The sequence below is a fragment of the Oryx dammah genome, unplaced genomic scaffold, assembly GCF_014754425.2.
Source record: "Oryx dammah isolate SB20612 unplaced genomic scaffold, SCBI_Odam_1.1 HiC_scaffold_10, whole genome shotgun sequence".
In the NCBI taxonomy this organism is placed as follows: Eukaryota; Metazoa; Chordata; class Mammalia; order Artiodactyla; family Bovidae; genus Oryx; species Oryx dammah.
Genome location: NW_024070194.1, coordinates 44,769,116 through 44,781,473, shown reverse-complemented (window position 1 = coordinate 44,781,473; position 12,358 = coordinate 44,769,116). Strand labels below are relative to the sequence as shown.

At 46.2% G+C, this 12,358-nt stretch overlaps 1 protein-coding gene across 1 annotated transcript in view; it reads left to right on the top strand.

Moving 5' to 3' along the window:
- DTD1 (D-aminoacyl-tRNA deacylase 1) overlaps positions 1 to 11,389 on the top strand; it is a 77,113-nt gene extending 65,724 nt beyond the window's left edge. The window contains exons 5-6 of the mRNA XM_040247982.1: positions 567 to 734; positions 10,829 to 11,389. Coding sequence (XP_040103916.1) covers positions 567 to 719 — 153 coding nt within the window. The 3' untranslated portion in view covers positions 720 to 734; positions 10,829 to 11,389. The remainder of the gene's footprint in view (positions 1 to 566; positions 735 to 10,828) is intronic.
- The last annotated feature ends 969 nt before the right edge of the window (positions 11,390 to 12,358 follow it).

Sequence of the window (12,358 nt, the reverse complement as noted above, 5' to 3'; positions counted from 1 at the left end):
TGGCCTGGGGGACATGTGCAAGGGCCCCATGGCAGCATCTCCAGGTAGCTGCCATGCAGCCTGCTGCAAACAACAGGGCCTGGACCATGGATGAGTCTCAGGACAAACCGAGAGCCAAGGGGATGTCCACATGCTTTGTGTCACAGCTTCTCTTACCTTCAGCAAATAGGAGAGTGAGCTTATCTAAAGAGCTTATCACTCCTTAACAACCTGCCTGTGAGAAAAAGCTATAGAGCCATGAAAGAAAAAAATAGCTAAACTGTAAACTAGACTAAAAGCCTTTCCTGCTCAGCCTGTCAGAGCAGCCTATGAGTGGACCCTTCCCACACACCTCGGGACAGGCTGAGCTGTGGGGAGGGTCTGACGGAGATCACACACCTGATGCATCTGGTGTCGGATGGATGGACAGTGGGTATGGGATCTGGTGTGTCAGAGCCAATGCGATACCCCACATTATCAGACAGAAATCATTGCCCATGCTGCGTGTGAGGTCATTGGTGTTTTGGACATACAAGTATGAGTTTATATTTGTAAAATAATTCTTTCTTTCTTTTTTTGATCACCAGCTGTCAAAGCTTGAAAAGCAGCAGCAGAGGAAAGAAAAAACCAGAGCCAAAGGGCCTTCTGAGTCAAGCAAAGAGAGAAGCGCTCCCCGCAAGGAGGACCGCAGCGCCAGCAGCGGGGCTGAGGGGGACGTGTCCTCGGAGCGGGAGCCGTAGGTGGGCTGGACGCAGGTAGGGTGGCCTCCTCGGGCTGCGTGGTCTTCTTATGTGGGGGCGCTGGTCAAGGATGGAGGATGGGATGGCTTGGGGCAGTTGGCTTTATGGACGTTCGCTTGTGGTCGCCTTAAATCCTGTTGCCCTCCAGGATGGAGAGAAGAGCTGAGATGCACCCACATCAGCTGACCGCTGCGGTTCTTAATGCTACTAGAGTGTTCCAGACTTGAGCTCCCACTTCCACACTTTCCTCTTGGGAGCTTTCTGTGTTGGGGAGTTGCATCCGGCACCCTGTGCAGCCTCTCACCTGTCGTCCTTCACTGCACCCTCCTGGCACTGCCCGCTCATGTCCAGGGAGTTCCCTGTAGCTTTGGGTCCAACTCCCTGCCTAAAGGTCATGGGCTCGATGTCCCTGCTGCCTGATGGCCCTTGGCTCAGCTTGATTCCCTGTGAACACGTCACTTGCCAGCATTCACTGGTGCAGGGAGAAGCATGGGAACCGTCTGGCCACATGTCAGCCAGCACACTGGTTGTGGGGGTGTGGAGGGATGCGGGCGAGACTCCAGGGAATGAGGGGTTGAGGGGCAGGACCTTGAGGCGCTGGTGGAAACAGGGCAAAGGGGGCAAGGGCACGGAGCTGCCCAGCTAAGAGGAGAGCAGGTGTGCATGTTGGGGTGGCCTGGACAGGTGGGCAGAGGCTGGAGAGCAGGCACATCGGCTGCTATTGGATGCTTGTCTGAGGCAGGGGCCCAGAACAGTCCAGGCCATGCTGAGTCTGGGGGGCGGGTCTGAGCCACCTGGGTTCTGTCCTGGGGCCCCAGGGGGGCTCTGAGAGCTGTCAGGTGCACAAGGGATACAGGTTCCAGTTTCGAAAGGTGATCCAGCAGCCCTAGGGAGTGGGCTGGAGGTGACAGGCCAGTGGGGAGGCAGCCGCAGAATGCACGGGATCAAGGGCTGGGTGTGTGGTTCGGAGCCTTCGGCCTGTAAACTGTGGTGCAGATCAAGTCCACCTGTGGGTTCACCCTGCAGATGCCACGTAGTGAGAGAACACCTGGGACATGGCTTCTGCCTCTGGAGTGGGGTGCCTGGGGTCTGCCTGTGGAATGTCTGTTAGGATACCCGCTGCCAGCACGGAGACAGTGAGCTGAGCCCACAGGTGTGGCCAGGCACAGTGGAGCTGGCTCACAGACAGGCAGGATGGGGATCTCGGAAGAGGGGGGCTTGCTAAGCCATGTTGTGAGGGGGCCATGCGGGAAGGTCAGTTCTGTAGGTCCTGTTGACTTGGCCCAGGCTCCATGTTTTGTCGGAGTGTCACTATGGGGGGAGCCCAGCCATGTCTACTGATCTGGGCTCACATGTGTCACACACTCATGTGAACATGAAGCCAAAGTTGGAAGGGAGTCCCTTCATGCTCGGCCTCATTTGTTAGCATCGCAAACCCCACCTTGTTTTGGATCTTGATGCTCTGACCTCTAGCCACTGGTTTTTATTCATAAACTGAAACAGTTGGTATGAGTTTCGTTGTTGTTCAGTCACTCAGTCGTGTCCAACTCTTTGCGACCCCCATGGACTGCAGCATGCCAGGCTTCCCTGTCCTTCACTATCTCCTGGAGCTTGCTCAAACTCATGTCCATTGAGTTGGTGATAACATTCAACCATCTCATCCTCTGTCATCCCCTTCTCCTCCTGCCTTCACTGTTTCCCAGCATCAGGGTCTTCTCCAATGAGTCAGTTCTTCACATCAGGTGGCCAGAGTATTGGAGCTTCAGCTTTGGCATCAGTCCTTCCAATGAATATTCAGAGTTGATTTCCTTTAGGATTGATTGGTTTGATCTCTTGCCGTCCAAGGGACTCTCAAGAGTTCTCCAGCCCCACAGTTCAAAAGCACCAGTTCTTCAGCGCTCAGTCTTCTTTATGGTACTCTCATATCCATACATGACCACTGGAAAAACCATAGCTTTGACTGTACAGACCTTTGTTGGCAAAGTAATGTCTCTGCTTTTTAATATACTGTCTAGGTTTGTCACAGCCTTTCTTCTTTAAAAAACACACAGCAAGGAGCAAGTGTTTTTTAATTTCATGGCTGCAGTCACCATCTGCAGTGAGTTTGAAGCCCAAGAAAAGAAAATCTAGACACTGCTTCCACTTTTTCCCCTTCTATTTGCCACGAAGTGATGGGACTGGATGCTATGATCTTTGTTTTTTGAATGCTGTGTTTTAAGCCACCTTTTTCACTGTCCTCAGAAGGGAGTCTTCTGAACCTGAAATTTGGTGTATAAGTAATGTTTGGTATTCATGAGTACACAGTAACCTTTTATGTGGCATATATGTGTAAAACTTCCATTCCCACCTCTTCCAAGACCTGATGAGGACTTGATCATTATTGATATGGTCAGTTTTGTTGTCAGAAATACTGCTACCACCTCTGACTTACAGACCGTCCAGAAATCCTAAATCCGGGGGTGATGGCCACATAAAGGCAGTGTGCAGGGCAGCTCTTGAAGTTAGTTTTCTGATTATGCTAATTAAGTGAGTCCAGCCGTGACTCAGAACTTCCATCAGGTTCTTACCTGCATCCTACCAGTTTCCGTGTGACAGTGAGTAAGTTATGTCATTTCTGCTTCCTTGGTTTTTCTTCTGTGAACTAAGTGAGTGGAGTTCAGCGATGGTGGAAAAGCAGGCAGGCACGAGCCACCACACCCAGTGGATGGGGTGGATGGGGACCCCGTGTGGATGAGACTGATGTGCAGGGTGCCTCTAGGTCCCCTTGGCAAGATGTGGCCACCAAGACATGGCAGAGCCGCTGAGGGGCCATCTCGCCTGCCCTGGGAAGGTGCAAAGGAGCTGCATTGGGTCCCCTGGGCCGACCAGGGCTCTCAGTGGAGGGGAGGTGAGCCCCAGAGGCTGAGTGGTCAGCTGCGTCCAGGCAGCAAGGTGTCTCACGGCCTCAGCCCTTGACGAGCACTGACAGGCCTCGCAGGTCTCGGCTGTGACTTCCATCAGGTGTCTGGGTGAGTCTTGCGGGATCTGTGGTGCTAGAGACCAAGGTGTAGCCAGGTTGGCCAGGGTCCCTCAGAACTGCGTGTGGGGCCCAGGTGCTGGCACCGTAGGAGACAGACTCACTGAGCCTTGAGGATCCAACTGCTGCTGCGCATAGGATGGAGGCTCTTGAGGCAGTGTAGACGGGTCCATGAAGATGTTGAGGCCACATTTATATGAATATAACTGCAGCCGCTGGGTTTTGGGCCAGGAGCCTGAAGTGAAGCCTCCTTTCCTGACCATTTAAGATGGGTGTCCAGCTGCGGTTACTCACACCGGAGATGGCGGCAGAGACCCTGTGGCTGGTGCAGGTGTGAATTGAGGGGGGGGTCCTCTGAGACACCCACACCAGGTGAAGACCAGGGGGCGCTTCCAGATTTGTAGACCCTACAGGGGTCTCCACAAGTCTGTTGGGGGTTTGCTGCCTGTGGACCTATGCTGCCTTTCTGCTGAAATGTGTCATCCCAGCTGCTCCTCCCAGAGCTACCACCCAGTGTCCAGAAGTCTGTAAGAGCTATAGCTGACAGGTGGTGACAGATGGAAGGTGACCTTGCCATCTACCTTACTCTACAGGAAAACAGTCCCCCCACCTCCCCACAATGAGGGTAGCTGTGGTTTTCATTTGATGTGGGTTTCATTTACTTTTCTTTAAAAACAAGTGCCCTCAGGAGCATCACAGGCCTGAAGGGGAGCAGCTCTGAATTTCTGAGGCTTGAGAGAGAAAGAAAAGGCAAGAGAAGATGGAGTGAGAGGCTGCAGGATCTTGGGCAAGTGTTTCTTTGAAAATGAGCCCAAACCCCCTTGGTTCAGAGGACATTCCCAGGGTGTCACCATCTCTCTGTTATACAGAAGATGTTCCTTATCTTACCAAATGGACACGAAACTGCTAAAATCAGCTCCTCTTTTGTCGTCTGTCCTGTTCCTCAGGCTCCTCACTGTGCTGGGAGAATCCAAGGTTTCCTGTGAGGCCGCAGCTCAGTTACCCTCTTTCTAGCCCATGGCTAAAGGCATCAGGGCTGCTGCCCATGAAAAAGAGTGTGGTTTCCACTTGGAACCACAGGCTGCAGTGTTCCCTCATTTGAGCACCGACCCAGCTGCCACTGGGAGGGTGTGAGAGAGGCACTCCCTACCAATACCCGCATCTCTGTCCTGAGGTTTCAGCCCTCGAAACCAAACAAGGAAAGTGTTTTGGATGCTGGCATCCGTGTGCTTTTTCAGCTTAACCTTTGTCTGCATAGTGAGATGAGTCCTGGCAGAGCACATTTCTTTCTAAGGCGCTAGAGCAGTTGTGTGTGTGTGTGTGTGTGTGTGTATGCTCTGTAGAAGGCTATCTTGTCACTTTTTGCTGCTGTTTCCCTGGTGAAGGTGGGATCTCTCATTCCTGTACTTTACTTTGCTTCCCTGTGTCAGTATTCTTGTCACTTTTTCCATCCCTGTGCTGGTGTTGCACAGTAGAAGACACTCTGTGCCTGCGATAGTGTTTTTATTTTATTTTTTTTAACCTTTAAACAACCTTTTTCCAGCGGTTTCCCTAGAGTTTGCAGTCTACATTTTTCACTAATCTGAGCCCATCCTCAAACAGCCTGGCCACCTTATTTGCGTGGGTGCCTCATGGAAACGGCTCCCAGACCCTGGCGATGCTGTGTCACTCATGTCACCTTCCATGTGTTCCACAGCCCAGTGCATTGTTACCTGTTCAGTTCAGTTCCGTCGCTCAGTCTTGTCCGACTCTTTGCGACCCCATGAATCGCAGCACGCCAGGCCTCCCTGTCCGTCACCAACTCCCAGAGTTCACTCAGACTCACGTCCATCGAGTCAGTTGTTACCTATTATTATCTTTTAAATACTTTTTTTTTTAGATGAACCAAGAATAAGAAAAAGAACAGATCTGGGGACTTCTCTGGTAGCCCACTGGGTAGGGCTCTGTGCTCCCACTGCAGGGGGCATGGGCTCCATCCCTGGTCAGGGGATACACTTCCTTTCATTATGTGAATCCAAGTTTCTGACCTGTGTTGTGCTCCTTCTGCCTGAGAACTTCATGAGCATTTCTTGTGGATCAAACCAAGCCTTCGTTTCCCTTTCACTTTTGAAGGATAGTTTTGTTGGTATAGAATTCTAGATTGGTGGTGGTTTTCTTGCTTGAACATTTTAGATATCTCATTCCACTCTCTCCTTGCTAGCATAGCCTCTCCTGAGAAGTCCTGTGTAACTCACAGCCTTGTTCTGCTGCAAGTAACATGTCCCTCTCCTCCCACTCCGCCCACAGCTTCTTTCAAGATTTTCTCTTCGTTTTTTTGCAGTTTACTTATGATCTGCCCCAGTGTGGTTCTTGATGGGTATGCTGAGCTTCATGGGTCTATGATTTGGTGTCTGGGCTGTTCTTGGCCATCATTACTTCTCTGCTCTTTCTGCCTTCTCCTCCTAGAATTTGGTTTTGTGTATGTTACCCCTTGTGCAGTTTCCCCAAGGTTCTTGGACAGTTAGTTTCTTTCCCCCTACTCCTTTCTCGCTCTCTTGGAAGTTCAGTTTGGAAGTCTGTGTTGACCTTCTTCAAGCCCACTGACTTCTGGGGCTGATGAGCACACAGGAGGCTCTCTTCCTGTCCTTTTGATCCTTTCTGGAGCTTTTCTGTCTCTCTGCATACATTACCTGTCTTTTCTTGAGTGTTGTCTACTCTTCCCAGTAGAGCCCTTAACATATTAATCGTAGTTACTTTTCCTTATCTGACAATTCCAGCATCTTGTTTTAAATATCTAAGCCTCATTCTGATGATTGCTTTGGGTTTCCTGAACTTCTGGAATCTATAAATGCATGTCTTTCAATACATCTGGGAAATTTTAAGGAGTGTTTCTTCCAGCGTTATTTTCTGCCCTGTTTTCTCTCCTCTTGCTGGGAGGAGGTTATTGGTCCCAAACCACAAGTGTTGTTCTGGCCTTTGTTATACAGGATGCAGATATTATACAGGAGCAGGCATATTATGTCACTTTACTGGCAGGGGGGTTGGATTTACTTTCTTCCCAGGCTTGCACCTTAGTTGCCTTATTTATTAGAAACAAATTGGTAAGACTCTGACCATAATAATGATTCTGCTTATTGCTCAAGTGCAGAGCTAAGCTAGCTGATAACCTGGAGTGTGCTAATATAGTCGACACTACTTTCCTGTGGGTATTTAAATGCAAATTAATTAAAATTAAATATAAGTTTAATTTCCTTAGTCACAGTAGCCACACTTCAAGTGCTTAGTGGCTACATGCAGCTGGTGGCTGCCACACTGCACAGAGTTGATAGACAACAGTCTGTCACTGCACAAAGTTCTTTTGGGTGGCACTAGCTTAGAGGGATCAAACTAAGGTTTTTGAGACCGTCATCTGAGCCACTGTGGGTGTGGTTAAATATGAACAAGTATGCATTAGAAATACGTGGGGCAGAATTTAAGGCAAAAAATAAAAACTAACTGCTGTCAGAGTTTGTTCCTTCCATGATCAGATGACATCAGTTTTATTTTTTCCCTGCTTGGCTTATTAGTTGACACCAAGCTTTCCTTTCTCAGTTGGAAATGACACCATTGTCCCTGTGTTCTCAGTGCCAAGCCAGGACCCCCAGAACTCAAGCACAGGAAGAATGTCTGCTCTGAGAGCGTGCCACAGGCCCTACTGGAGTCCCTGACATGCTAGGCAGGCTGCATAAATCCCTCATTGATAACTCTGACCTCCCAGTAGCTTATGTTTTTCGTGGAACAGTCTGCTTTTTCTGTGTCAGTGAGCTCATGTTAGTTTCCAGCCATGACCAGAACTAAATAAAAATAAATGAAACTAGGTTCTTTTGACAGTGGTTTGGAGAGCAGGTCTGTGGTGTGTATGTTCTGACTCTGGCACGCACATCTTCTGGTTGCTCAAAAGGCTTAAAACCAGAAACAGATCAGCTGGAAGTCAGCATCTTTGAGAGACTCAGGGTTTATACAGGCTGTTGAAGGAGCCCTTGCTCCTGACCCTGGACTCTCTCCCACCCCCCAGCGTTTGAAGGTAGTGAAGAAGAACCACCCCAGCAGCTTCTTTCATAAGGTCTTGAAATAGTGGTGCCAAGTTATTAGACACTTCTTAATGCTTTTATGTTTTCTCTAAGCAGAAAATTCTATGGCTTCTAAGTTTACAAAGTTGGAGACATACTGTAGGTATAATGTGACCTGTGTTTACCATCAAGCAGAATATCATGAGTACTTTCTGGATCATTTATTCTTGTGTAGTAAACCATATCATTTTCATCTGCACATTGGATGCTTGAAGCATAAATTTATTATCACAGTTCATTAAAATGTAAAATATTTAATGGTAGTAAATGTAAAATAATAATGTATTCAAACAGGATCCCAAAGCTCATTTTAGGTTCAAAAACAAAGGTTTTAATCTATGCCAAGAAGGTGGAGTTCCCCAAAGATGGGACATGGAAACTAGTTTCAGGAATTTAGTTACTAGTATTGCAGGTGAGAAAAGAGGTACTGGAAGGCCCAGGCTCTTAAGTTTGGGTTAGTATCTTGATTGAAATATAGGAGCAAGTAGGTTACTTTTCTTGACTGTAAAATAGAAGTATTATGGTCTTTGGGAATTAAGTTATGTATTACCTTTGTGGTTTTTCAGATATTGGTTATGATGTAGTACAGAACTGTGGCAGGTGGGTTTCAGAGCACGAGGGTAGACCTGGAGGAAATTTTGATTCCTCTTGTGTGTCCAGATAGACCTAAAGAACTTGGACAAGCTGTAGTTCAAACAAGCCTTCCCCGTGTGGGCCTGTGAACTTCAGTGTCAAGCTGGGCTCTGGAATGGAAGGCTGATAATTCCATTGAGACATCTGCTCATAATATGACCCTTTCCTAAGAGTGTGACCTGTGTTGAGTACATCTGCTAGAAGGAAGCATGTTCACAGATGTGGCATCTCCATGTGTAAACTACTGTACTTTTGCTGTTACTGAAGTTCATCCAATTAATTTAGATCTGAGGGGATAGAAACTGCTCTGTTAAGTCTGGGATTTAGTTAAACTTGGATGACAAATCAAGAAGCAACAGTCAGAACTGGACATGGAACAACAGACTGGTTCCAAATTGGGAAAGGAGTACGTCAAGGCTGTATATTGTCACCCTGCTTATTTAACTTCTATGCAGAATACATCATGAGAAATGCCAGGCTGGATGAAGCACACGCTGGAATCAAGATTGCCAGGAGAAATATCAATAACCTCAGATACGCAGATGACACCACCCTTATGGCAGAAAGTGAAGAACTAAAGAACCTCTTGATGAAAGTGAAAGAGGAGAGTGAAAAAGTTGGCTTAAAACTCAACATTCAGAAAACTAAGACCATGGCATCCAGTCCCATCAGTTCATGGCAAATAGATGGGAAAACAATGGAAACAGTGAGAGACTTTCTTTTTTTGGGCTCCAGAATCACTGCAGATGGTGACTGCAGCCATGAAATTAAAAGACAGTTGCTCCTTGGAAGAAAAGCTATGACCAACCTAAGCAGTATATTAAAAAGCAGAGACATTACTTTGCCAACAAAGGTCCATCTAGTCAAAGCTATGGTTTTTCCAGTAGTCATGTATAGATGTGAGAGTTGGACTATGAAGAAAACTTTATAAAGTCTTTGGTGCTCTATAAAGAGCACCGAAGAATTGATGCTTTTGAATGTGGTGCTGGAGAAGACTCTTAAGAGTCCCTTGGACTGCAAGGAGATCCATCCAGTCAATCCTAAAGGATATCAGTCCTGAATATTCATTGGAAGGATTGATGCTGAAGCTGAAACTCCGATACTTTGGCCACCTGATGCAAAGAACTGACTCATTTGAAAGACCCCAAAGATTGAAGGCAGGAGGAGAGGGGACAACAGAGGCTGAAATGGCTGGATGGCATCATCGACTCAATGGACATGAGTTTGAGCAAGCTCCAGGAGTTGGTGATGGACAGGGAGGCCTGGCGTGCTACAGTCCATGGGGTTGCAAAGAGTTAGGCACGACTGAGCGACTGAACTGAACTAAACTGGATGACAGATGCTTGCCATATCAATCTTGGCATGACCATCTGGCTTTTGTTGTAGGCTCAGAATTGCAAAAGGAAATTCTAAGAATTGCCAAGGAAGACACTTGGGCATTCTATACTAAAGAACCTACCCTCCTTTGAGCAATATAAAAAATATCCCAAGAACAAGCATTTAGTTTGTACCCTGTTCCTATGCTTTCTTTAGGCTCCCAATCCCTCTGCCTCCCTCATTGTTAAAAGTATTTGGAAATGAGCCTTGTATTTTTTTCAAGAGCTTTGTCCATTTTATCCATGTCTAATTTGTGGGCATAAAGTCGCAATACATCCTTTTTATTCTTTTAATGTCTGTAAAATGTTCTGCTGTTGCCTCTTTGATTCCTGATACTCATAACTTGTTTCTTCTCTTTTTTTCTTGGTAAGTCTAGCAAGAAGTATATTAGTTTTATACATTTTTAAAAAAAATTTTCTCTTTTGCTTTTCTGTTTGACATATCATTACTTCCTGCTCTTGTTATTCCCCTTCTCCTGCTTGTTTTGGGTTTACTTTGCTTTTGTTCTTTTAATTCCTTAAGATGGAAACTCCAATAATTGACTTGAAAGCTTTCTTATTTTCTAATGTAATAAGCATTTGATTCTATGAATTTTCCTCTAATCACTGCTATAGATGAATATCGCAAATTTTTATTGTTCTATTTTCACTCACTTTAAAATGTTTTCTGATTTGCCATGTGACTTCCCTTGGATACAAAGACCATTCAGAAGTATGTTAATTCCCAGATACTTGGTTGGTGTCTTTTTGAGCTCTAAGGGTGAAGTTCTGATAAATTGGCATCTCTTTGGTGAGAGGTATTAGGATTGATACGTGACAACATGGCCCATTTCTCACAGTAAGGTGAAAAAAAACACTGTTGTTCTCTTGGTGTTGTATAAACTTGAAAGGATATCTCCAGCTGTTTTTGTTATGCTTGGTCATGTATTTTAATATGATTTGAAAGCACATTTTGGGACCTTTCTGAGTAATATGTCTTATCTTTGTTCTTTTTAGTGCATTATCATTGGGCAGAACTGGATCCTGAAAAATTCATGAAAGATGCTAGGCACCTATACTACTTTAAAGACTTGGACCTGAAATCTGAAAAGGAAGATGGAAATAAGAAACTGGGAACCTACAAAAACACACACACAAAACCCACCAAAGGAGTGTTACCATTTTTTGTTGCTGCTGTGGCTTAATGGAGGAGATGGGTGCTGCCAGGGTGGGGAAGGTGCCCCAGGCACAGGGCAGCAAGGAACACACCCAAGGGTCCCCTCAGGAAGGCCACGTTGGTTCCTCTGATTCTCGGCTTGCTTTTGGAACGGCTGGCCCAACATCACTTGTCATTGAGTCCTCCTTTCACCCTGTGGTGTATTTCTGAGTGTTCATGATGGGTCCCAAATGCGGTCACACTGTCCATGTTTTTCCCAACACTGGCTAGGCCAGGGCTCATGTTAGGGTGTAAAGAGAACAGTTGTCCATGATAATACATTATGTGAGACCTTTGCATCTTATAAATTTTCTCTTTTTTTCTAAAAAGAAATAAACTCCAAAGCTCAACAAACCACTTTATTCTTAGCCAAATTCTGCTATGTTTCTTCTTAAGGATTGTGTTTATAGAAATATGACATGTCTGACCCTTCTGCATATACATACATGTCTTTATTCAGATAACCCTTTTGCAGGGGGACTTCCCTCAGGGTCCACACAGGCTCCTGCTTCTATGGTGAGAGCCTGTCTGTAGTGATTTATAGTTGGTGCCATTTTCCTTGGACACTAAGTAGCAGGAAAGGGTAATGTGCCTGTGAAGGAAATCCTCTTCAGAAAGGCCAGGTGACTGACACCATGTGCATGCCGCTCTGTATCTGGTTTATCCACCTCTGGGATGTAGCAGGGGGAAGCCCCACCACGCCAGACCACACAGATGACCTTTTCCCAGGAGCCACATGGCTGTCTGGGTGTCCAAGTCCCCATGGCAACGTGAAGGAAGAACCATGTCTGGTAAAGTGTTTCTCAGTTAAGTTTGTCCTAGTGGTACAACAATAGTGATCATTTTTAGACATTATATGATGTCAATAATAATAATATATTACCATACATAATATACATTTATATAGCATATCTGTAATATACTAATGCTTATCCTCTCTTGAAATACTTCTTGCCTAAGTATAGAAGAGACATCCTTATTTGGCATTTTGGTGATACTGAAACTTTTCTAAAAGCTCATGGCACCTGGTATTCCCAGGCAATCTCCCATCCAAGTCCTAACCAAGCCCGACTCTGCTTAGCTTCTGAGATCAGATGAGATGAGTTGCATTTAGGATGATTAGGCCATAGATGGGTAATGCTGACACTCTGTGACTTTATAATAATTTCTCAGCTCCTGTACTCTGATCCAGTTGTCTGCTTAAAATAAGAACATAGCTGGAAAATATGAGGGGGAAAAAAGCTCAGATCACATCTCCTCTGTACATTCAAGTACTTGGAACACAGAGTTGGAAAGGGGCTTGCTGAATTGCTTTATTCTGACCCAATGTA